Source organism: Fomitiporia mediterranea (genome assembly GCF_000271605.1).
Source record: "Fomitiporia mediterranea MF3/22 unplaced genomic scaffold FOMMEscaffold_3, whole genome shotgun sequence".
Taxonomy (NCBI): domain Eukaryota; kingdom Fungi; phylum Basidiomycota; class Agaricomycetes; order Hymenochaetales; family Hymenochaetaceae; genus Fomitiporia; species Fomitiporia mediterranea.
In genome coordinates, this window is record NW_006760388.1 from 914,565 (window position 1) to 935,562 (window position 20,998).

Genomic DNA, 20,998 nt, shown 5'->3' on the forward strand with positions numbered 1-20,998 from the left:
GACTAAAATTATCCAACCTTTCCCGACAACTGCAGCTATTGGAGAAACAACCAATAGCTGTTAGGAATGTTCATACAAATGCCTGGAATGAGCACGCCATACCTGTTAAAGTGACCTCACAGATTCGAGTTCTGCGATGGCCCGGCAGACTTAATGGCCTATTCAGACTCGTCGTAACTGTGGGCGTCAAAACGGAAGATGGAGGAGTCCTTAGAGCATACACTTCGGGCCTGAAAAACCGGAAAACATAGAGATTTCGGAATGACGAACACGGTTTATATTTAGATCGATACGAAAATCGAGGGGAGCATAAGAATAGAACGTACGTCGGCCCCGTAAGATTAAAAACGACTTGTTTAGATATGATTTGTATCTGTTGGTCAGTAAACGTCGGCAGCTCAGCTCCACGCTTACGGGAAACTATTCATTCATTCCATTCATATAGCTCTGAGGGCAATACCGGTCGCAAAGGTACTACAGTATAGAATGCAATTTTCAAGGTGGGTCGTTCCTGTATGCGGGTCAAGATAATAGCCGATATATGCCCCTGTGCTGCGCATTATACCGGACTTCGTGTACAACGGAGAGGTTCGGAAAACGTGAGGATTTATACGGATAAACCAGCGGGAAATGTAGATGAAGGTCTAGCACTTCCAAGCAACCCATGGACACAGCAGCTTGAAGACAGAGGAGGCGCTTCGATCCATCAACCGTGAATATGGTAAATCGTGGATTATCGCGACGAAGTGTCTGGTAATGACCACCTTGCAAGACGAACCCGAGATCCTCCTTGCCCCGAGATAATAGACATACAATCGCGACACGGGGGTGACGACCAACATGCCGAAGTTGCACGCCAGTACACGATTCTCTGACCATTGATTGGCCTGAGCGCTACGCAGCAAACTCCTTCCGAGCAGCTCCGAGAGTCTCAAAGCGCATCATTGGCTTTTGCCCAGGGTGATGCGACATCACGGAGGGTAGAAATTGTATTAGAGTTTGGCTCTGTCGAGTTTCTAATCACCATGACGGAGGGAAAGGCATTCTTGCATTTCGTTTCTTCGCGGGTGATTGATGTATCCGAGAAATTGCACACAGGGAAGGACCGGGGTGCGTGACCAGTCAGTATAAAGTGGGCAAGGTCACTGGTCAGTCGCATCGTCAAGTTCAAAAGAACAAAAGGAATTTTGTCAGATTGACCAAAATGAATTCACGTGACTTTGAGACTTCCTTAAAAAGTAATGGGGTAAGTTTTTGCAAACAGTCTTACTCTGACTCTGAGTCTGATCCAAACCTGTTGCGGCATTTCTGTCAGCTGTGCTGAACTTTGGAAACGGGAAGTCGACTTTTTTTCTCCATCTTTCTTAAGAAATGGTAGCCCTGGACGATTTGGACTCTGTCAAGGTTTATACCGTCAATGGCGCAGCGTCCGGTTCGTCTTCGTCTCTCCCGGACTGGCTCACCCGAAAGCGAGTCGCAAAGAAGGGGAAGCGTGCAGTCAAAGAACATGTAGAGGGAACCATTGACCTCATTCAAGAATTCCAATTTCCTGAGGCGAGCAATAGAATCAAGACTACCCGTGACGGTCACCATGCAATTGCAACGGGTGTATACAAACCGCAAATGAGGGCGTACGACCTCGACCAATTAACACTTAAGTTCGAGAGACACACAGATGCGGAGAACGTGGATTTCATAGTGAGTGAGTGCTACTTTCTGTATCACAATATCTGTTACTGAATTTCGTTGCAGATACTTTCAGATGATTGGACAAAGACGTTGCACTTGCAAGCCGACCGGTCGATCGAGCTACACACACAAGGAGGGTTTCACTACCGTACTCGTATACCCCGGTTTGGGCGAGCCATTAATTATCATTTCCCTTCGTGTGATGCGCTCGTCGGAGCTTCTGGACCAGAGGTCTACCGCCTTAATCTCGACCAGGGCCGTTTCATGACTCCGCTGGTTTTGGAGGGAGAAGGAGGAGAGGAAGTCGCTGGTGTAAATGCAATTGACGTCAACCCGGCGCACCAACTTTTAGCGTTCGGGATAGATGGAAATGCAAGCGTTGAGTTCTGGGATCCGCGATCTCGATCTCGTGTAGGCTTATTGCAACTTCCGCGTCATCAACTCGCTGTGAATGGGTCCATTGCACCTCCTCTGCCTGGAGTTGACGATGACAAAACAGGCAGGGGGCTTTCGGTTACTGCCATTACATCGCGGACAGACGGTTTGTCGTATGCTATCGGGACGTCTACAGGTCATACATTGCTATATGATATTCGATCACCAAGACATTACGCGATGAAGGATCTGGGGTATGGGCTTCCCGTAAAGAATGTCTCCTGGATGGAAGGAGGGAGTCGGATGGCGGGAGATGGGCTAGTACTCAGTGCAGATAGGAAGGTAATCAAAATATGGGACAAGAATAAGGTGCGGCTATCAACCCGTCATTATAAATTTTGCAATTTACCTTTACTCAGCCCGAGGGTAATTTCGTGTCCATCACACCTGCGTACGACATCAACCATGTGCATCACATACCCGCAAGCGGATTACTATTACTAGCAAATGAAGGCATTCAAATGACGAGCTATTATATTCCGCAATTGGGACCTGCTCCGAGATGGTGTAGCTTCTTGGACAACATCACCGAAGAAATGGAGGACCAGACCGTACGTAATGTATACGAAGATTACAAGTTCGTCGAGAAAGACGACCTCTCTAGGCAAGTAACACGCCTTTTTAACGTTTACTCATGCTGACTAGGTAAATGTTAGACTCGGACTGGACCATCTTGTCGGAACACCTGCGCTGAAACCTTACATGCATGGCTATTTCCTCTCGTTACGCCTGTATGATGCAGCCCGTGCGATTGCAAACCCATTCTTATATGAAGAACATCGCGCGAAGCGTGTACAAGAGAAGCTCGACAAGCTCGCAGAAAGCCGAATTCGTGCACGAAAGGATATCCAAGTACCGAAGGTGAACAAGGTACTAGCACAACGTATACAGAAGGAAGAGGGGCGTGTAGCTCGGCACGAAGAAAAGAAGATGGAGAGGCGGATAAACTGTGCTGCAGCCGAGGAGACCAGAGATGACCCGGGAGAGGCTGGTGACCTGGAGATGGAAGAAGTGCCCACAAGGAAGCCCAAAAAGGCCAACCTACTCAATGACCCGCGATTCTCAGCACTCTTTGAAAATCCAGAATTTGAGGTCGACGAGGAAAGTAGGGAGTTCAATCTTCTCAATCCTTCGCTTTCTGCACAAAAGAAAGCACCAAAAACGGCTGTGGAAGAGGAAGAGGAAGAAAGCGATCGTCGATCTGGCTCAATTGAAGGCAGCTCGACCTCGAGCGACGCTGGGGAAGGAAGCGGTTCTGAGGATAGCAGTGATGCAGGTGACTTGGATCAGTATAATCCTCGTGCACGACCAGAGAACTCGGCGTCCGCCTTTCCAACCGCATCACGCCGCCCGACAAAGCAGGTGCGTATGGTCGCGGCGGCACCAGAGGCTGCAGGTCGCAGTGGTAGAACTCGCGCACCTGCATTTGGTAAAGATGCGACGTTTGGCCAGCGTCGCCAGGGAGTATCTGCATCGACAATAGGGAAGGGCAAGCATCGCGCGTCTGGTGCCTTAGCCGATCCTGGTGGCGACTTGGAGATTTCATGGATTCCTCAGCACTCATCGGGCGCACAAGACGAAGATGAGCCCGCTGGCGTGCGCGGCAATTCCAAACGCAAAACGAGCAAACAAAAAGGTACGACGTTCGGTGCGGGTCTTGAACGTGGCTGGGACGAAGGAGAGGACAGACGAAGAAAAATCATGCCGGAGAGTGACAGACATGGAAGGACGCATAGAAGGAGCAACGTCAGGAGTGGCAGTAAAAATGCATTCCGAGGATTATGAGTTATCCCTATTCGTATTTGTATTACATGCGTTCTCTGTTATGCTGAGATCATGGAAACCTGTCGTGCCATCAGACATGAACAATGTGCACCTACGGCAATATTAGGAACAAGCTAGTCGTAACGTATTCAGAATGACGTTAACGCTGCAATTCATTCCGACGCCATGTCTTCCCGACCCGGCGATAAGATTCTATTTTTATGCGTGATGAATCATCAAAGTTTGAAAGCGCGACGCGTCGGAAGCCGGGTCTCGCCACCTCCGAAAATTCGTCGCTTTTCTCCTCGTGCGACCAACGACTCTCTTTCAGACGACCATGACGTCTACAATGTCTAAACGGGGGCGTATCTACACTGTCGAGGACGTCGCTGCACATAATACACGTCGTTCATGCTGGGTATCGCGAAACGGCAAAGTGTACGATGTCTCAGGATTCCTTGCCGACCATCCTGGCGGAGACGACCTTATTCTTAATCACGCTGGGAAGGACGTGGGCTCTGTCATGGCAGACAAGGATGAACACGAGCACTCGGAGTCGGCATATGAGATGCTAGATGACTTTGTTATTGGAAGACTTTGCGAGGGAGAAACGGTTGTCCGTGACGGTACGCGTTTTCAGTGTGTGCATGTCGACTGTCTCTCAGAGCTCACTTTTCTCGTTTAGACTGGGTTGCAGATGATAAATTCTATCCTGAAAACACGGATTCACTGGAAGACTTTGAAAAGAATCAGTTTCTCGACCTTCGTAGACCCTTGATGCGTCAAGTATGGGAAGCTAATTTTAGGTATTTCTTTTCATTATTTTTATCGAAGTCTTGCTGATACCATACACGTTCATAACAGCAAATCCTACTACCTCAAGCAGGTACACCAGCCTCGTCATCTGCCCGAGCCAGTACGTCTGTTTGGTCCCGCCTACCTTGAAGTCAGTATGTTTCACCCACCTTGCAGTTGTTCTTTCTTATTGATAATATACTGTATTCTTAGATATTTACTCGAACCAAGTGGTATGTCGTACCGATCGTCTGGCTTCCTATTGTCTTCAACCTCTTCCTGCGCTCGGCGCTCGGTTTCTCACGTCCACTGCCAAACTTCGTTGTCGCGCCGCTCTTTCCTTTCTCTGCTTCCGTAATAGCATCCATTACACCAACGGCTCTCGCGGCCACCGTAACATGCTTCCTTGCAGGAAATGTCATCTGGACGATGCTGGAATACTCGTTGCATCGGTTTTTGTTCCACATCGATGAGCTGCTGCCTGATCGGCCGATTGCGATTCTTCTGCACTTCATGTTGCATGGGATCCACCACTATGTGCCAATGGATAGGTTAGTAGCTTGGATTATGTAGACGTGATTCATATTATTGACGCTTTGGAGCAGGCTTCGTCTTGTGATGCCCCCAGTGCTGTTTTCAGCACTTTCATTCCCTTTTACGCGGCTCGCATACTACCTCTTTCCGACGGCCATGGCAAATGGTGTCATATCTGGTGCCTTCGCATTCTGTGAGTTTGGCTACACCTTCATAATTTTTAGTTCATTATGCCTTATGTTCTTATAGACGTACTTTATGACTGTATGCACTATGCGTAAGTGATACTCCGCCATGTCCCTGTTTATTCTAGCACTGAATAATTTGTTAGCCTGCATCACACAGCACTTCCGGCGTACATGCGCGAGATGAAGAAGTACCATCTTGCTCACCACTACAAAAATTTCGAGCTTGGTTTTGGTGTGACCAGTGCGTTCCTTTTCACCTATTACCTTTCGTCTCCTGCTAACGAACCTCTGTCGCATGTGTGATAGGCAAGATTTGGGATTACGTCTTCAACACCGTGCTCCCCCTCTGAAGTTCCACATCCAGCAAGCTCCTGACTACCGATTGACCCTCATTATTGACGCTCGATGGTTGTCCGAGATTGCAATGTATCGTTTTCCAAATATACGGTGCTTGTCGTCTGCAGTATGCTTGTGATACCCACGTGTGTAAATTATATGTCGTGCTTAATCGTGCATCTGGATATTAGATGTCGTTTCGTTTGAATATTGACATCACTCATCTTTGTATTGTGCCTGTTCTTTCTATACTAAAGTGATAGCGAACATAGGATGGGCCTCCTTGCCTTCGTATGCCCAAAGGATATCCAGATTAGATGTGGAATATTCGCAGCTGTTTGAGACTCCGCCTGAATTGGGGTTCTTCTGTGCCGCCACTCATCGTCTCTTTTTACACTCTAAGATCTAACTGCGATTGCAACGGTCCCGTCCGTGGTCAAAGGTCCAATCTGTGTGCATTTTGCTACTTAGCCGTCTTATGCCATCGCCTCTCTAGCTTTCTGAGCGGTGATGAATACTCATTCATACGTGTCGTCACAAACTCCCTGCCATTCTGCGATAAATTTTACTCTCGTGGATCTCTTTCCGCCTCGGGGACGTCCTAATCACCGCTTTCTGTCCGGATGATTCTCGTCTTTGGGCAATTTGCTTCAATTTCTCAACTAATTCTCCTCTGGGAAAAGGCAGTACTTAACTTAGTATCGACAAGCGATTTCCGTGCATATTGCAAGAACACTTCTGTTGAAAGTGTCTGATACACACAATGCACCTCGTGTAAGTGAGTCAAAAAGAATTCAATGTGCTTCTCACTGCGCTGTAAACACTCTTCTATATTTGGAGAGCTCATCCTTCAACATCATGATGTTGGGGGAAATATAGCTAATCTGCGATTTCGATTTTCGACAACATTTGTAGAACAACTCATCGCCCACTTTCGCAACTTTACGGGCCCCGACAGTGCCGATGCACAATGCCTGATCATCGACGCAAGCCGTTCTTTCACTTTACGTTACCAGAAGAACACTTCTTGCTGATTCGTCCCAATATGGCGCGTCGGCTGTTGCGGCGCTCTATAATAACATGAAGTTTATCCAGCCCATTCAAGCATGGATAGTACCAGAAGTCGGCAGGGCAGAGATATAAAGTAAACAGCGTATTTCCCCACAGCTCGATCCTACCCCGCTCAGTCTGCACTCCATCAGATTTGACGATGCAGTGGCAAACTGTTCCAGTGGACGGCGACGGAACAAAGCTGGGATATATCGACTCCGGAGCACCGCCTACATCTTCGTATACAACAGTCGTTCTGGTGCATGGGCACACTTTCAATGCACGTAAGTCGCGTAGATTCAAACTCTGCAGTTCTGAATGCAGATATAACTTTGCAAATCGACAACAGCTGTTTTTTCCCGCCTTTTACCCCTCGCACAGCAGAATGATCTTCGTCTGATTGCTCTTAACCAGCGAGATTATGTCAACTCGACACCGTTCGCCGATGCAGAGCTAGATATACTTTCCAGTAATGATGAAGTAGCTCACATGAATTTCTTTCGCGCAAGAGGCCTTGAATATGCAAGATTCTTGTGTTGGGTTATCAAGGAATTGAATATCCCGCGTTTGGATCCTGCCGAGTCGTCCGGTGGTCTTGCGTTTTTGGGCTGGTCGCTCGGCAACCTCACGACTATCGCGTTTCTCGCGTATTTGGATTCCTGTCCGCCGGAGATCATTCAAACACTGAAGCCTTATCTGAAATCATTTTTCATCTATGGTGTGTTCTGCGGATAAACTCTTGTTCTCTCGATTGATATCCCCTCAACATTCAATGCTTTTCAGGCGCTCCACATATGTTCCTTGGATATCCTATCCCTCCGGGTACATACAATCCATTTTATGTACCAGAGAATCCTATGAGGATCGCCCCGCTCTCCTTCGCATCATGGGTATCAGCGTACTACAAGCATCCGGCTGATTCCGAATCGGGCTCTACTGTTACTCCGGACGCCTTCATACAGCACGAACCAGAGAAACATTATCGTCCCTGTACAACTGATACGATGTCAACCGACGAGCTTTCGATGACGCTCGACTTGACGCCAAACGCTCGCTCCGAGAGATTCTACTTTGACATGTCGTTTCCTATGCTGCACAATATGCTCGAGAAAGCCTTACTCGGTGCGAACAATAGCCCACTCCCAAACATGAAAGTATACTATATTTTCGGTCTTGAGGATATCTGGCTCATTCATTGGGCTGCCGTCGAGTTCAAGAAGGACCTTGCGAAGTGGGAAGACGAGAGGAAGGATCCAAGGCCGATAAAGGTCATTCCAGTTGCTGAAGCAAACCATTTCGTAAGTTGTGACACAGGTATTATTGGAAGTCTTAGTTGTTTACTCATGTTATACCATGGCAGATACATTGGGACGACCCCAAGGGTTTCTTGGACCTGATCGTGAAATGCGTTCGCCAGTGACCTCAGGAATCAGAGTGAAGTACTTTGTTTAGTCTGCAGAAAATAAATCGTTCGCGTGTAACATATACTAAATAGCAACATCAGGATCCTTTGGTTTAGGTCCTTTCTTACTGAGCGTGCTTTCTAGGCCATATGGTAGTGCATATAATTGCCGCTTAGGAAGAATCTGAGCAAGTTTTTGATTAGGCAATTCGATCACAAAATTGAATACGCAAAAGCGAAGAAAAGAAAGTCATAAAAATGCGGTACTGTTAATGCTCACTATTCCGATCTAGTGTGTTGGCCAACGTCGGCCTATGTCGTGTCAGACATACGAAAGTAAATAGATGTAACCGAGCTGTTGCTTATTTGACGCCCAGATTCTTCTTCATATCAGCGAGTATTGAATCTGCCTCTTTTAAATGCCTCTGAAGGAGCTCATGGAACTGGGATGTTGCGCATTAAATACTCGCCTCGATAAAGTAGATTGTCAAACGCACCTCATCTATTGCTATTGAGTGTTTCTTGTAGTTTCCTTTCTTTACACTTGTTTGTTCGACGCGACGTAGTTGCACGCGAGTATCTTCGGCGAGTTTCGTAGCGGACTTGACAAGTTCTGCGCGTGCTTCGACTGTTGGCCTGCAAGCTGTGTTAGGAAGTAAAACATCTACGAGAATCGAAAGCGACGTACTTCGGCATTGGAATTTTAATAGTCCGGTTATCCATTCTTTGCGGCACAACATGAGGAATACGTGCGGCGTAGATCGCTTTCTCGACATGTTTGAGCGTCTGAGAAAATCAAGCAATTTTAATAACAAAAACTCAATACGCCGTTAGAAGTAAGAAATCTAGGTACGCACATCTTCTGCAAACACGGTCACGATAAGCGTCGTACCCTCGCGAACACCAACAGTTGCCAATTCTGTTAGGCCAGACGTCTCGCCTTCCGGCATACCGGGAAGAGAGACGCGTACAGGCTTAAGTATATCCGGCGTAACGCGTCCACTCCCTTGTATCTCTTTCGATGCTACCTCGCGTCGGAACCAGTCGATCGCACTCTTCATCTTTCCATTCGCGTGGTCATACTCAGCTTGTGCCTCACCCGAGAGCACTTGCTGGGAGCCAGGGACGAGTCCATCGGTATTGGTACTATGACCGCCCCAGGATTTGTCTCTCTCTGCTAGACCAGATTTGACCGAACGTTCTACGTTTTTCTTGGCTTTCGTGTCTTTTTCTTTCCCTTTCCCGCCTTTTGATTTGGAGGCGTAGAGACGGGTAGATTGCGAGAGGCAAGGGTGGGGAGATAATAGCACAGAGGTTCTGATAGAATATATGCAAAAAGATGAGGATGGCTGTCGAAAACGACAGAGTGTACGAAGAGAACCGTACATAACTTAAGGACTTACACTTTGAACAAGAAAGTTTTGGTATGGTTTGCATCACGTGACTGACATGGCGCATTTAGCCGCGCGTAATGCCGACCCGCTGCCATGAAGGCCTTGATTCTTTGAAAATGAATATAAGAGCGGTTGCTTCTGAGCACCTACCTCGTTTTCTGCTTTTATGTTGACGCACCGGAACCTGCTACAATCAATTACCTCTTTTTTGATACATTGCGCTTCGCCTGTCGAACACGAAGTATACCAATGATGCCATGATGACCAAAGATTATTGGATAGGAGACACCTCAAGGCTCCGAGGGTGTGTAAAAATCAAACAGCGATTACTGGAAGTACACAAGGCGGGAATCAATGGCTCCACAACGGGCCTCCGGTAATGCCTCGAGCTACCAATAATCACTGAATATATTCACGAATCTAACAAAAGGCTTCGAGAAAACGACACACGTGTGCTCCGGCATTTATACAGTGGGGGGATTGCGCTATGGATCATATAGGAATCTCCTAGCCCATGTATACCGCGGAATCCGTCCAATGAAATAATGATATCCAGTTTCCTAACCAATTACATCCGTTTATTCGAACGATCGGATTATCAGAGATACACTAACATCCAACCCTATACGACATTACGCAGATAAGGAGAGTTTCTGATAAGCGATGCCGAATTTCGAAGGCGTGGGGGTACTGGAGTGGGAGCCCGAGGGGAAAGTTTCGGAACGTGGGCGGTCCGACTAGATAGAGCCGTTAATACTTTCTGGCCTATGCAAGTTGCAACTAACCATTCAAATCTAGGCAGCCGATACGATGGACGGGATTGTCAGGATCATGACGTTTATCCGCGTCCTCCATCTGTGAACGGGTCTTCGGGTCTTCCTTTAAGCTTCGTTTTCTCTCCTCGTTCCCTACATGCTACTATCCATACGAATGGCGCTATTTAAGAACGTCAGTTTCTACCTTCTATGACTGATTTAGCAAAAGGATCTACCTAGTACCTTGTTTTTCTTCATCTTTTTTCTTTATTTGTCCATCTATTCTTGATCTTCAGAGTGGAACGGGCCACTATCGAATATCAAATCAAAATGAATAAGATTAAAGATAGTGGAAAGCAAGGCGAAAAAAAGACACCGAACTTTTGCATCCATAAGGTTCTTTCACTCGCTTACGAAAGTAACTCAAGCTTCTTGATCTTTATTTCACTACAATTCAATGTAATTTGTTCGAGAATGTACTTATTTTCTCATTGTTCATATGCAATGAGTCTGACGGACGACGATGACAAGGAAGCGTGTTGCGGGATTTAAAGCCGCGGGATTCGATGATTGATTCAATCGATATGTATTAAATATTTGGTCCTAAAATATTATTGCTCATCTAGGGGGCTTTGCAAGCGAATATAATGCTTCATTGATTTATGGTACGATATGTGGGAATGGAGTCAACGGACTCTGTTGTACGGGCGCTGAATTTCGTTTTCTTTCTTATTTCTACACCCGTCTTTTCATGCACGACACGGCCAGTATCGGTCTCAAAGACCAGACGGATTTGAAATAAGAATTGATGGTATGATATTGCTTTTTTGGTGCACTGCACTTCCCTTTCTTGGACGAGACATGCGTTGCACTGATGGTGGTACTTCATGATATTCGTATTACTTGTTTGCAGCAGGGGTGACGTGATATTCTGAAACGGATCCGCTAATAATGATGGAGATGGAGGAGAGTCCAGCATTCAGTATCAGCAATGCATTTTACAGATGCGGAAAGTAATGACCTGCGGTACTTCGGTGAACATGCTCGACACGAGTCCTTACAAGGCCTAACATGCTGCATTATGCATCCCTAGTGGGTCCCTCCCTCTCCTGATTAATTTGTGCTAATGCTGTTATTCGGGCCTGAACAGGACCTACACAATCCCTGATAATCCAAGTCACCCTGTTTTCTACCGCGTGGCTACTTATATACAAAATGACTAAGACTGGTTTCGGAAAGGTGGATCTGCAAGGTCAACTTGTTTCAGCGTGTTTGGTTCTCCATGATCGAGCCATAAAGATATCCCGAATGCAAGGCAGTTGCTTCAAATGTGTTACTCAACAAAATTTGATGAGGATCAGTGCAATTACACATACTTCCTTTGGTATATCGCATCCGCTAGGTACGAACAAGATGCTAAGCCCCCCGACAAGATTTTTGGAGTTACTCTCAGCCGCAGTTCCATCCCCTTCATTTCGTTTCGGGTTATTCGTCGGATCGGCGCGGCGTCCGAGAAAGGGGGATGGGGTTTGTGCAAGGAGAGTGGAAGAGGGCTGAAGATCGAGAAATGTGCCCAAATCTTGAATTTCTTCCAAACTAGGACTGAGAGCAAGGTACTTCTGCAGGCCAAGACTAACGAACGGAAGACCGCTCAATAGCAATAGGAGTGCTGATCGGTCTGGACAGTTTACAGTCTCTACAAGAAGGTTGGAGAAAGAGACTGAAATTTCCCAATATATCCGATCCACTCGCGCGATGACCTCACCACATTCGCATCAGCGTACCGATGACCCGAGTTTCTGAGGTCTGGACTGGAATTTCCAATGGTAGTCCTGTTCCTCTTATGAGTAAGGAGAAAGAACCTCTTGAATGGATCTTGAGTGGCCGGTTGGCTGTGAACGGCGAGAAGGTATTCCGTTGCATATGGGCGCAGAGATTAGGAAGAATAATACCTGGTCGCAAATAATGCGACTTCGGGTCTTCGGCACAGTGGCTGTTGGAATTTCACTTCATCTTGATTGCGCATTGCGGAATAAACTAAATTAATGCAATTATACCGTCCATGCACAGGCAACATAGCTACCCTTCCGTTCAGAAGACCTCGCAGAAATCATCCTTTACTGAGCCGTGAATGAAAAACAAGCGCCTAAAACTGTATAGCACTTACTGCACACGTCATACTATCCGTTAGGAAGTTCGAGGGCTCATTTGAAGATGCGATCGGGGTGCTTTTGGGCAGGCGAGATTAGAATGCAAAGGAGGCGGTGCTGTTGTGGGGAATGAATTCTTTCTTCGTGCTCCGTAGAATGCATCTATTTTAATTTGGGCATTCCGTTGTGGTGTCCAAGAAATACCTTCCTGATCATGGAGATTGAGGGAAGATATGGACGTCGACCAGCTATGTATATGGAGAACGATTTGCGTCACTGCGAAGGAAGGCGGGTTTTGAGCGATGAGTCCGCTAATTTATATATTTATTTGCCAGGAAGACAGGGATTGAGAGGACAGAGAAAGGCAACAGACATCGATTGGCGCGCAAAAATTGCGAGTGGAATTACAGTTTCCTTCGTTGGATGGTTCTGGAGGCTAAGAGTCAGGCTTGGCGACAGGTTTGGCAGGTAGAGGATGAGTCACTGCAGTTTGCGAACATTTTTTGAAACCGCGCGGAAAGGCACCGCAAGTAAGTAAGCACAGAAGTAAGGTAAGGGTGATTTCGGGATAAACAGATGTACTGTGTCCGACCGGGAGCGGCGGATGTGTGCGTTGACTCATTGGCCAACAGCTTGTAACGATGTTCGGGTTTCTATAAATTTCTGTTTCGAAACGTGTATGAAGGGAGTAGAAGGGGGGCCAGTTTTTTTGGAGAGCGATGACGTCGAATGCTTGCGTGGAATGGGGGGCATTAATATTTGTTCTATTTAGAGAGTGCAATGACAGAGACAGCCAGCGAATTTAAGATGGACCACGCAAACAAACGACGATAATGCATGTTCGTGTTTAGTGAGGACTGCGGAGCAGGGACATACAGCGGCGGAGCAAGGGAGGACGCATGGGCGCGGAATGGGTGTGACAGGCAACAGGAAGGGAGGCCAGAGTGGGGACAAAGATAAGAGGAGGACGATGATTAGCTGGCAGGATAATGGACGAAGTCTATGCGGACGACCGGATCGATCTGGGGTCACCTTTGGGGTCCTGCTTATTCCGGGGAAATAACATTTGTGATTTACAGATCATTACGTACATGCGTCGGCTACCACGGCTTGCCCGCACTTGCGTGACAGTCCTTCTTCGGTCTCAGCCGGCCGTTGGCGCCCAGGTCTTCTTTATCGAGGAGTCGCCTGCTCTTCTCGGCTCGTATACAGACATATCTGACTATATATGTGCCCCTAGATAGCCGGATACGGGAGGGAGAAGCAAGAAGTGTGACATGTCCGTGCTGCCGGATGAGGCAGGACGAGTGCATTCAAGTAGGGCCCCGCATTATAATATACTGCTCCCCGCATCCGACCCCCATCCTCAGCGACGCCCGTCCTGTCCCTCCACGATCCCTGTCTCCTCGTCCTCCTCTTGCCCTTCTGCCACCCGTTTCTGACAGTCTCGCCGCTCATCTGTGTCGACAGGGCTTCGTGGTGACCTCGAACGCTTGTACATAGGTTCACCATCTGCTCGCCATCACCAACGACGACAGACCACGCGGTTTTGGCGATACTCTCTTCATCTTTGATTTACATACCTCAGCTGTCTTCCACCGCTGCTCATGGCTTTCTTCTCGCCGCCCTCAAGCTCATTCAGCGGCATCTCGCAGCCGAAGATGCGGCAGGAGGGCTTCCATCTACCCTCGCCCTCGCCCAGCTCTGGACAACCACCCTCGCCGCCCCCCGGTCCATTTGACCTTTTCCTCACCCATTCTTCGCATCATGCGCATCAGGGAGTGAGTAACGCGAACGGCAGTGGAAATGGGAACAATGGTGGGAACGGACTTCCGTCACTCTCCTTGCCGGACGCCTTTTCGCGCTCAAACGCGATGGATCTCACCGACGAGCTTGCAATGTCACTCATGAACCCTGCAAGCCCCGCGACGTCCAACGAACGGTCAACGCACACTCCGCCTGCACGTCAGTCCCAAAATCAGGTTGGAGAACAGACGCATATGCACAACATCTTTGACATCTCCGCCCCACCCTCTTCCCACTTTTCCAGTACAAACGCTGGTGGACACGCGTTTTCCCTTCCGCACGCGACTCATCGTCCAGATTTACCTCCGTTGAGCCAGCCGGCATCGCTCGCGACCTCTCACTTACACGGACATTACGATCACCATCCTGGGAATTTCCATCACAATACGCAGAATGGGTTTTTGGGCGGGCGCGATACGTTCCCTGCACATTTCAACAGCACCATCCCGCCTCTCTCGAATCACCATGATCCACATCCCCCTCCGCTTTCACTTTCTGCTTCAGGCACGAACGATTTGGCCGACCCATTTGGCCCGTTCACTCCAACGTCTACGAGTAGTATTCCAGCTCGCGATAGTGCGAGTCCTCAGCCTCTTGGCGGCGGTAGGAGACGTGCAGGCAGTCGGACTGCTACTGGCGGCAATAGATCGCATTCAAGGAGCCGATCCCGTGTAAGAGCAAGTGCCGCTAGCTCACAATCGCAGGGCCAAGTAAGTGGAACTGCAGGCGGTCCGACGCGTACGACAAAGAGCACGAGCCGTCGCCGAGACTCGTTCACTTTACCTCCGCACTTATCGCATTCGCATTCACAATCGCATTCAATGGCACACAATCAAGCGCACATGGGCCATCACTTACACAATTTACCCTCACCTCCATTGGGCGGGAGCGGCAGCGCCCCTCGACCTTCGTCCATTGTCATTCCGGCACACGGCGGTCCGGGCGGGGCGCTGAGTCCGCTGGGAAACATGGGCGGACTGGGAAGCGCTCTGAGCCCGCTCGGTCCCGGGCCCGGTCATATCAATGGAAATGGTATTGGTCAAGCGAGCGGGTGGTTTGATGTCAATGGGCTTAAGACTGTGAACGGTATGAATATCAATGGAATGGGAAATGGGAATGGCCATGCTATGGGTGCCAATCCCGGAAGTGCACCTACTGGCGCGGAATACAGCCTTCCGACGCCAGATAGTGTGGGGCACGGGCCATTCGGGGCATTTGGAACAAGGTATGCATACCTCTTTGATACAGTCTTTATTACTCGTAGGCTTGAAAGAAGCATCCGAGTAATACGGAGAATCTAGAGATTCGACCTAACAATGTCATTTTTTTTGTAATGCCAGTGTCGGAAGTATGGGCATTTCCCCGAAGGATACCGTCACTTCTGCAAAGGATGATCCGACTGCACAACTGGATCCTGCGGCAAAGCAGTGAGTTTTCTGCAAAGCCATTGTTGGCGAAGAATACTTGACCAATGCACATTCTTACCTACTTTTTTTTCGCGTATGAACTCTTTTCTACACCTTTTGGCGTCTCAATAGAGCTGCAATTGTCAATGAGAAACGCCGCAGAAGGCGTGAATCGCACAATGCCGTCGAAAGACGCCGTCGGGACAATATCAATGAGAAAATAAGCGAATTGGCGACGCTAATTCCCGAGGTCATGCTGGATCCCTCCGCTGGTGGTTCATCTGCGTCTGCCGGTCAGTGATTTAACCTACCTTTATCTGCATTTAAAAACGATTTTCTCTTACTTTTTGTTATAACTATTTGTTTATTTTTGAAAATGGATGTAGGTGTAAATGAGGGCAAGAAGGACAAAGATGGTGACATGGACGGAGACGGAGACGGAGATTGCGCAGATGAGAAATCATCCGGTACTTTCTCTAAGCAGAAAGCCATGAAGGGCGACAAGTTGGAAAAGGAGAGTTCTTCCGGTGGGGTTAAAGCGAATAAAGGCATGATTCTCCGCAAGAGCGTCGAGTATATCCGATATCTGCAACAACTTGTTGGCGCACAAGCGGCGCGGAATCGCGCCCTGGAAGCTCAGCTTGCACAAGCAGGTCTCGCGCCGGCACCATCTTCCCCATCGTCTGCGACGCACCCCCAGTCTGATGAGCTTAACGGCATATTTAATACGGAGGGGTTGCACGTGTTCGACGATCGTATGGACCTTGGTGGTCTCGGAAATGGCGTTGGCGCTTTCGCAGCACAGCTTGGAGGACTTGAACCGATGGCAGAGATTGATATGGATATGGATATGGAAACCGAGGGAGCTGAGAATGGTTTCACGCATACTAATGCTAACGGAAAGTACAACACTATCGCTGGCGCGAGCCCGAGCGAGGCGGACGATGGTGACGAGCACGACCACGACCACGAAAACGAGCAAGATCATGAACAAGGATCTCCTGAATCTATATCGGACGCATCTTCACTGCAGGACCGCCGGGATGTGTCCTCGGATCGCTCAGAGGAGCACGGTGTTGGAGCTGGCGGCGAAAGAGAAGAACGTGGCAGACGAGGGCGAGATGGGAAGATCCCCATACCAGCGCCGAAAAGTCCCACCGTGAGCTCCAGTCTGACGGGGCGAGCAAGGCGACGTTCAAAACTTGTTGCGGTTAAAGAAGAGGGTGCTGGAATGGACGACTAAGCCCCCAATCCGCAAGTTAACAGTCAAAATAAACAGAAAAGTGCACTGTATGGCACGTCTATGGATTATTTATTTCGTTCTCCTACAGTGCCCATCCGTCCTTCGTGCTCACTCTGGGCTCGGTTACGACGCAGCGCTGCTATATCCAATAACTACCTCTTTCCAATTTAATTATTCGTTTCGTGCTTCATACTTAACTCTCCTCTCTATACATGTGGTCCTGCTGATCCAAGTTGCTGAGGAGATCCCGGCCCATTTGTCATCTTTTCTGCCTTTTACAGTTGCTCCACATTGTTTTACTGACCCTATGCCAAACCTATCATTGTCCTTTCCCTGCTCGCATTTTCGTCTACAATTCGCTTTGCCACACTGCACCTATTTTTCCTGAGGCCAACTGTTTACATTTACAACGAATTCCGACGGGCTGTATCCATCCCATGACTTTGATTTCTCATCCCTTCAACGTTCTAAACTCCGTCTTTTGATGCTGACATTCGCTCTTTGTTCAACACAAAAAAAATGTGTATGACTAAATTCTGTAGTTCTACTCTTTTCAATCCTGGGTTGTTCGATGCGTCGTGTACGATTACAAATGGGAAAGGCATGTTGGTTATTCTTCTGTTGTCGGATTTTGCAATGCATGTCTGCGTCGTTAGAGGATGAAACAAAGTATACAATATAGGGTTCTCGGAGATCGAGAGATGAAATACAGAAACTCAATCGGACTCTGACCATGAGGCACGCAGGAGATTAACCGATGATGAAGGGATGAAGTGCGGGGGAAGGATAAACGAGGCAGGAACAGTTCCTTGAGGTCTACGCGCAACGGGTGGGTGGAAATCAAGAAGACCAAGGCGCGACAGGACAAATCAGCAGTGGGGGTCAGCTGATCGGGTCCACTCGTTCTGTTTCACTCCAACACTGTGGTGAGAGTCGACGCTTATGATTATACGAGGTTAACATGATTCACTTGCAAAGGCCACGGAGACAGGAGAAAGCGAATCAGTGTATGTAAGCCAGCCGAGACCAAGCGCGCCTAGATCTAGGATAAGGTCTCGATCACTTGTTGACAATGACAGGGAAGAAGACAGGAGGATTTCCGTTAACCCGAACCTGTTTTATTCCATATACCTTCACCCTTCACGTGCACTTAGGTAGGTCCGAGCGGTATTTGAACGTGTTTGGCGTCATTCAAGCAATCGTATACAGACTTTCTTTACGTGTGGAGAAGCACATGTAGAAGATCAGGCGAGCCTGTTCTCCTGATCACTCGTCGTTGGGGAAGGGGGGAGGGGGAGAGCAGGTAATTGCGCCTTATCGCTTCACCCAAGGTGGTTAGGTGTACATTCAAGCTCAAATCAGAGCCACAACGAAGTCCCCGGAGTCGGATTCTTGTAGATGGTTGGGGATAATGTAACGTCCATGAAGGTCACCAGATTCAAGGACGAGTCAGGAATTGGACAAATGTTCATTTAGTGCCGGGATCGGAAGCGGAAACGGAGTCGGGGCAAGACGAGAGGACACTGGAACGCCTACAACGCGTTGAGAAGTCAGTACATCTCCACGCTTGATTCCTTGTCAGTGTGTACGGCATGACAAGACGTAAGGATTCGCCGCAGAACCACGCAGCCTTGCTTATCCCCAGCTTTCCACCACGCTTTCGTAATTCATAAGTCGGATGGGGCGACTTCGATGAATATATTCCCGCACTTCCTTGCCGTCGGTCCTTCGGACTCAAGCCACACTCCAGTTAACGAAGCTCGAGTCCGCAACTCTCTTTCTAGTTTCTTCTTCTTACCAAGAGGCTATGATGTTTGGGGGTCCATAAGCCGTGTTCCGGAGTTCGTGCGCAGTAAGTCAGCCCTTGGCGTAACAAGAACGAGAAAACCAAAGGACATAATCGACAACGAGGCTAACGTTCGCACTCCGAGTGCGAGTACCATGATAACTGCCCGCATGGAGAGATACTCAAATTAATTGAGGAGCACAATACTAAATACCACCGATAGAATGCCGATTGCATTGAGGAAAGTGTCGGGAAGTGGTCGAGCTTGATGAACTCTAGTAGACGTTATCTTAGGACCCCATTTACACTGTCGAAGATACGCGGCATATCTTCCGACCTAAATACTCAGTATGACCTCATTGCAAGTCAGGGAACGGGTATGGTCAACTTTCACTGTGGTGTATCAGCGGACATCGGGAAGGGCTGTACGGTCGTGTGCAATCGCAATGGCACACTCAGCTTCATCCAAAGACGGTGAGATGCGTTTTTCGCCACAGTACATAACATACTTTTTTGATCCGATCCGTGCTCAGAAGTCCAAGGTCGGCAGGATATATGGGCAAAGTTATCATTGGCCCAGAATAAATCTGCCATAAACTAGTAAAATTGCTGAAACAGTGGCTAGGTTGTCCGACAAGGGATTAATCAGCTTTGCGTATACGCTTACGGAAAGATAAGTAACTCTCGCAAAGCGGTGAAAGAGTAGAGTATGCATGACCACAGATAAACGGCCGATGGGATTCCCCACACCGACACATTCAGAAAGCTGTAGGATAAGACTCGATACGCAAGGTCGAAGTGCAGCATAACAGTTGGTGCCACTGGGTGTGTGAAGATACGGAAAAGGCTCGGCAGGTTCAAGATGGCACGAATAGTTAGTCCAAATGTCGGACAACATGGGAGATTAAAGCACCCCATTCAGGTTGGACTGGGAGGACTTCGGCAAGATCCGCGTGAACAATCCATGGCAGATTACTTATTATATTTATTGGCCCTACCTAGCAAGAAGTTCTATTCAAATCCGCGGTAAAGTGAGGGGAGATAACAAGTCGCACTTACCGACCAAATCCGAAGACGTGGCGGTGGGACTCGACTAAGGCCTTCTTTTGCTCGTAGATTGAGAACTTTGCGCTGCCATTTCCTTCTCACACTTTATAACAAGCAAAGAAAGCGCCCGAGATTATTGAAATTAACCTTTGCTCGTATGCACCCCATCATTTACTGGTCATATATATATTATTCAATATGTATATTCCAGGTGAGCGTGCAACTATCTCACTTGTTGCGCAGGTAGTCAATTGGTAAGACATGGCCGTATGTTGCACAAATGTCTCTTTGCTTATGCAATGCACGCAGCAAGCACATTGTATATACAACTTGTAGCTCACAAATCATCAGCCTGGCCCTTTACCAGAGCATCTCCTTGATTCGCTTCTTCTGCCTTGTCGATATGCGTCGCAGTCATCATAAGTACGTGCTTATTAATATTTGCTGACACTGTACAAGGATTGTTGACATTAATGCTTGTCTTACATTGTAATAGACGTGAGAAGGAGCAAAAGAGACAGGCAGAACTCCGTAATAGGCAGGAGAGCTGGAAAAGACTAAGGGATAAATGTAAAGAAGATCTCGAAAAGCGTTTAGAAGATGTCAAAACATTCCATCCTGGATGGGAAGAATCTGAAGGAAAATGGAAGAAACAGCTTGGAATACTTAATAGTCTGAACGATAATGATCCACACTTTAAAGACTTACTCGACGTCCGAGAAGACTACCTTCGTGTATACATGAGTCAACTTGAAAAAGAAATAAAACTTATTGAAAATGAATACAGTTTAATACCAGATTATGAAGAAGGACTTCAGCCAAGACCAAAACTATATAATATACGTGCAGAACAGGAGTTCTTTAAAGGGAAAGTAATTCTTCCAAATTACTTTTATTTTTTGGGCCTTTTATATGTACCATAGTAGTTTCAGGCCCAATATGAAGAAGTAATATATGGTATTGTGTTTTGTGCATCGATTCACTACATATTGCATTATCAAGGCAAACCTATTTGTCCAGAAAGGAGAGAAAGGATAACTTTACCATTTTATTTGATTGCTAGCTAGAAAGTTTATAATGATAAATTGATAATACTGTTATAATTGTCCCTAAAATCAGAGCAAACATGACGTATTTGTGAAGATTAAATACAGTCAAGTATATTATTATAATATGATAAGGTAAAGAGTCATTGCGTTATATACCTATCAACATAAT

The 20,998-nt window shown here is 47.6% G+C and overlaps 6 protein-coding genes across 6 annotated transcripts; 5 read left to right on the forward strand and 1 right to left on the reverse strand.

Annotated features, from left to right (window-relative positions):
• Nucleotides 1–1,025: 1,025 nt before the first annotated feature.
• On the forward strand, nt 1,026–3,909 carry FOMMEDRAFT_165841 (uncharacterized protein; the record flags this gene model as incomplete). Its single annotated transcript, XM_007263487.1, has 5 exons — nt 1,026–1,110; nt 1,379–1,698; nt 1,753–2,433; nt 2,484–2,728; nt 2,781–3,909. The coding sequence occupies 5 exons, from the start codon at nt 1,026–1,028 to the stop codon at nt 3,907–3,909; spliced, it is 2,460 nt and encodes an 819-aa protein (XP_007263549.1).
• A 316-nt stretch (nt 3,910–4,225) lies between these two features.
• FOMMEDRAFT_152706 (fatty acid-2 hydroxylase) lies at nt 4,226–5,755 on the forward strand (the record flags this gene model as incomplete). Its single annotated transcript, XM_007263488.1, has 8 exons — nt 4,226–4,514; nt 4,574–4,694; nt 4,753–4,834; nt 4,897–5,252; nt 5,289–5,410; nt 5,467–5,494; nt 5,549–5,646; nt 5,712–5,755. The coding sequence occupies 8 exons, from the start codon at nt 4,226–4,228 to the stop codon at nt 5,753–5,755; spliced, it is 1,140 nt and encodes a 379-aa protein (XP_007263550.1).
• Nucleotides 5,756–6,951: 1,196 nt separating this feature from the next.
• Nucleotides 6,952–8,188, forward strand: FOMMEDRAFT_79656 (uncharacterized protein; the record flags this gene model as incomplete). Its single annotated transcript, XM_007263489.1, has 3 exons — nt 6,952–7,075; nt 7,141–7,509; nt 7,575–8,188. 3 exons carry the CDS (start codon nt 6,952–6,954, stop codon nt 8,186–8,188), a joined length of 1,107 nt encoding a protein of 368 aa, XP_007263551.1.
• Nucleotides 8,147–9,475, reverse strand: FOMMEDRAFT_118476 (ribosome recycling factor). The gene is made up of 4 exons (XM_007263490.1): nt 9,051–9,475; nt 8,882–8,979; nt 8,691–8,829; nt 8,147–8,636 (listed from the first exon to the last, which is right to left on the reverse strand). The coding sequence occupies exons 1-4, from the start codon at nt 9,252–9,254 to the stop codon at nt 8,556–8,558; spliced, it is 522 nt and encodes a 173-aa protein (XP_007263552.1). The 5' UTR covers nt 9,255–9,475; the 3' UTR covers nt 8,147–8,555.
• Nucleotides 9,476–13,958: 4,483 nt separating this feature from the next.
• On the forward strand, nt 13,959–17,380 carry FOMMEDRAFT_138885 (HLH-domain-containing protein). Its single transcript, XM_007263491.1, has 4 exons — nt 13,959–15,523; nt 15,639–15,725; nt 15,837–15,997; nt 16,091–17,380. Exons 1-4 carry the CDS (start codon nt 14,100–14,102, stop codon nt 16,945–16,947), a joined length of 2,529 nt encoding a protein of 842 aa, XP_007263553.1. The 5' UTR covers nt 13,959–14,099; the 3' UTR covers nt 16,948–17,380.
• A 1,259-nt stretch (nt 17,381–18,639) lies between these two features.
• On the forward strand, nt 18,640–19,318 carry FOMMEDRAFT_152712 (uncharacterized protein; the record flags this gene model as incomplete). The annotated part of the gene is made up of 3 exons (XM_007263492.1): nt 18,640–18,864; nt 18,957–19,207; nt 19,267–19,318. The coding sequence occupies 3 exons, from the start codon at nt 18,640–18,642 to the stop codon at nt 19,316–19,318; spliced, it is 528 nt and encodes a 175-aa protein (XP_007263554.1).
• Nucleotides 19,319–20,998: the final 1,680 nt, after the last annotated feature.

Coding starts and splice junctions, on each gene's coding strand:
- FOMMEDRAFT_138885 (XM_007263491.1), top strand. CDS start 14,100: ATGGCTTTCTTCTCGCCGCCCTCAAGCTCATTCAGCGGCATCTCGCAG. Junction 15,524..15,638: donor TTCGGGGCATTTGGAACAAG/GTATGCATACCT, acceptor TTGTAATGCCAG/TGTCGGAAGTATGGGCATTT. Junction 15,998..16,090: donor TGGTTCATCTGCGTCTGCCG/GTCAGTGATTTA, acceptor AAATGGATGTAG/GTGTAAATGAGGGCAAGAAG.
- FOMMEDRAFT_118476 (XM_007263490.1), bottom strand. CDS start 9,254: ATGAAGAGTGCGATCGACTGGTTCCGACGCGAGGTAGCATCGAAAGAG. Junction 8,980..9,050: donor TGACCGTGTTTGCAGAAGAT/GTGCGTACCTAG, acceptor TGATTTTCTCAG/ACGCTCAAACATGTCGAGAA. Junction 8,637..8,690: donor ACTCAATAGCAATAGATGAG/GTGCGTTTGACA, acceptor GCAACATCCCAG/TTCCATGAGCTCCTTCAGAG.